The sequence below is a fragment of the Elephantulus edwardii genome, unplaced genomic scaffold, assembly GCF_000299155.1.
Source record: "Elephantulus edwardii isolate Elephantulus edwardi_28Jun2011 unplaced genomic scaffold, EleEdw1.0 scaffold00153, whole genome shotgun sequence".
Lineage (NCBI taxonomy): Eukaryota > Metazoa > Chordata > Mammalia > Macroscelidea > Macroscelididae > Elephantulus > Elephantulus edwardii.
This window is the reverse complement of record NW_006399903.1, coordinates 3286722-3289882: the sequence shown is the minus strand read 5'-3', so window position 1 is coordinate 3289882 and position 3161 is coordinate 3286722. Positions and strand designations below refer to the sequence as shown.

At 54.8% G+C, this 3161-nt stretch overlaps 1 protein-coding gene across 1 annotated transcript in view; it reads left to right on the top strand.

The window, feature by feature from the left end:
• Positions 1-646, top strand: part of ANKH (ANKH inorganic pyrophosphate transport regulator) — a 174533-nt gene extending 173887 nt beyond the window's left edge. The window contains exon 12 of the mRNA XM_006895007.1: positions 522-646. Within this exon, the coding sequence (XP_006895069.1) occupies positions 522-635 (114 nt within the window). The 3' untranslated portion in view covers positions 636-646. The remainder of the gene's footprint in view (positions 1-521) is intronic.
• The last annotated feature ends 2515 nt before the right edge of the window (positions 647-3161 follow it).

Below are 3161 nucleotides of genomic sequence, written 5' to 3'. Positions count from 1 at the left end.
AACCCAGCACAGGGCCCACGAGGAATGAAGAGAACCCAGCCAAGGGGCCGTGAGAGACGAGGGAACACCCAGCACAGGAGGGATGGAGAGGACAGAACCCAGCATAGGGGCCGTGAGGGATAAAGAGAACCCAGCCAAGGGGCCGTGAGGGACGAGGGAGAATTGTCTTGGGGGAAATGTGAGGGTCAGGATGAGGAGAACCCAGCCCCAGGTCATGAGGGACAGGAGGGGACGGAACCCAGTATGAGGAACAGAGGGAGGAAGGGAGGGGAACCCTGCGCAGAGAGAAGGTGGGACACGTGTCGTGTTCTCTGTACTGGAGATTTCTCGGGAGTGACGGGCGCCCCCCCACCCAGGGCACACGTTGGGTGTCAGGGAGGGCACCGTGGAGGCTGCACTCACGCACTCAAGTGGACAGTCTAAGGTGCAGCTTAGACTCAGTGTCTGGGGGACAGCACCCCAAGTGTGCAGCAAGGGGCCCCTGCCTGCAGCCCCCTGGTGACAGGTCTCCTCCCTTGTAGAAGAAGAAGATGGAGAACGAGTCGGCCGTGGAGGGGGAAGACTCCGCCATGACAGACATGCCCCAGGTCGAGGAGGTGACGGACATTGTGGAGATGCGGGAGGAGAAGGAGTAGGCCGGACACCCGTCCACCGCGGGGACAGCAGGACACACGCACGCCGGTCCTCCCCACCAATTCACTCCCTCCCTTGTTTTTTTTTTTTGGTTTGGTTTTTGGTTTGGTTTTTTTGTTTTGGACACGAAAGAGGCCTTGAGAAGGGTCTCCTGTCGATCCTCTGGCATACCGGGTATGCTCCTGCCGTGGAACCCCAGGCTGGTCTTTACCGTCGTTTTGTAGAAACCACCAAGCAGACAACTGGCTTAATCCCCCGGCTTCACGCAAACCCAGGAGCCTCAGCTCTTTCTCCACTGGACAATCTCCACAAGGAACCAAAGGTCCGTGACTGCGCCACCACGGGGCCACGCTGCCCGCGGGCCGCCTGCACTCCTCCCCCATTTCCCGCCGTCTGCAGCCTGCTCACCGGGAATGTGGCCCTCCCTGGGTAGCTCGTGTGGTTAAGTGCTGGACTACTTGCCGAAAGGTCGGCAGTTCAAACCCACCCAGAGATGCCTCAGAAGAAAGGCCTGGCAGCCCACTTCACATGGGTCAGAGCCTCGGAAAGCCCACGGATAAGTTCTCCTGTGCACACATGGGCCCCCAGGTCAGAGCAACTTGACAGCGGTCAAGAACAGCACGTGGCTGTGCAGGCGAGAGCCTCCTGCCTGGCCTGCACCCCTTCACCCACAGAGCTGGCCTCTCCCCACTGCCCAGCACAGGGTAGCAACCAGGAGCCTTCCCCCTCATCTTGGGGACACACACACACACACCACATACGGGAAGGTCTGAGGCTTCACCAGGAAGCAGCCGCTAACGGGCCTCACAGCAGCACTCCCTCCCTGGACTGGCGGGAGACACAGAAACCCTGGATGTCACAGGCTGGGCCCCCAGGAGGCAACCCACCATGCCTCTCCCCAAAGGCTGGCTTTCCACCCCCCCACACCCCCACCCCCGAAGACCGCTCGTTCTAACTCAACGTTGTAGTTTCTGAGTGAACCAAAGCTTTAAGTCATAATCTAGCATTCTAATGCCAGGCTGCCACGTAACTCTCCGAGCAGATCCTCCCGGGCCCCCCACCGTCCTCAGTCCTGGCCCTGCGGACAGGCCTTTGGCCCCTGGCCTCCCTTTCACGCCACACGACTGAAGCAAGACATTTTCTAGGTGGTCTCAGTCACTGTGTGACCCCCTCCACCCCCGAAAACCAAGCATTTGAAACCATCTAGTGCAGTCTATTTTTCTAAGTTTTGGAAAGCGGGTTTGTTGATCTTTCTCTTTCCTTTCAAAATAATGGACACAGTTTACCAAATTCTTGATTGAGTCAAAATTCCTTAGACTGAAAGAAGCTAAGCAAGCAAACAAGAAAAAAAAATATTTTCAAGATATAAATATATACTGTATATGTTCTGTAATTTATTTTAGGCGATAATACATTTCCTATTTTCACATTTTCAATAAAATGTCTCTAATAACAAGACCATGGTCTCCCCGTGTGCTCAGCCGGCCCGTAGAGTGGATGGACCCCACCCGTGAGCACTGTCCCTGACTGAAGCCGTGTCCACACCGGTCAGCTGTCTGTGATGTAAGGGGGGGGGTTCCAAGAGAATCGTTTTCTATTCTGGTTACACGTCTCCCCCTGAGGAGAATTGACTCGACAGCTGATGGTTCCGTGTGGGTCTGGGGCAATAAATTGGGCAGATGGTAACAGAAGACAGAACAGACTATAAGCTACAAGGGCAGAGATAAAGAGCCAGCCGTTTGTGTTCCTTCTTCTCAGCGCTATGTCATCATCTTCCTCCTCTGAAAAACTGGATGTCAAGGCACCAGCACACCAAGCTCGAGTCCCCCTGGGCACCGGTGGCCCGTGGGTGTGCTGCCCCGGGGTCCACCTTTCTGTGACCTGCTCCGAGCAGTTTCTCTTCCAAATCCATGAGTGCTGGAAATTAGGATGCATCATTTGGGGTGGAATCGGTGGAAAGAAAAAAAAATCAACATCTAATTGTATTGACTTTTTAAAAGTTCATGAGTAGAAAATTAAACAGCAGTATTTTCTAACACGTGTGACTATTTCGTGCTTATGGGGTGGGGCGCTTATGAGCACGTTGAGAAAGAAATTCCTTGCCCTAGGTGACCTGGAGGCCCTTCTCTAGAAGTCGTCCAGAGACAGCGGGGTGGGAAGGTGTCAGTCTGGACACAGGAGGCCTCTGAGGACACAGGAGGCGGTGCTGCGACCACCCCGGGCTTGTTCAGAGCCTGTCCCTGGAAGCACATTGTCATGGTTTGTCTGTGCTGGGACCACTTCACCCACCACCCAGCTGACTCCTTCAGTCCTGACACTGGCATCCCAGATGCACCAAGTCCAGCTAGAATCCAGGGCTGCAGGAAAGCCCCTCACCAGGGCCTAGACACTGCTCCACTTTTTAAATAGGTCACTCACTCAGAACCAATTCACAGTTGACCCTCCAGCAGGTTTTCAGGATCCGTAAGTCACACAGGAGGAGACTGCCAATCCTTCTGGAAGCTTCTGGTAAATTTGAACTACCAGAG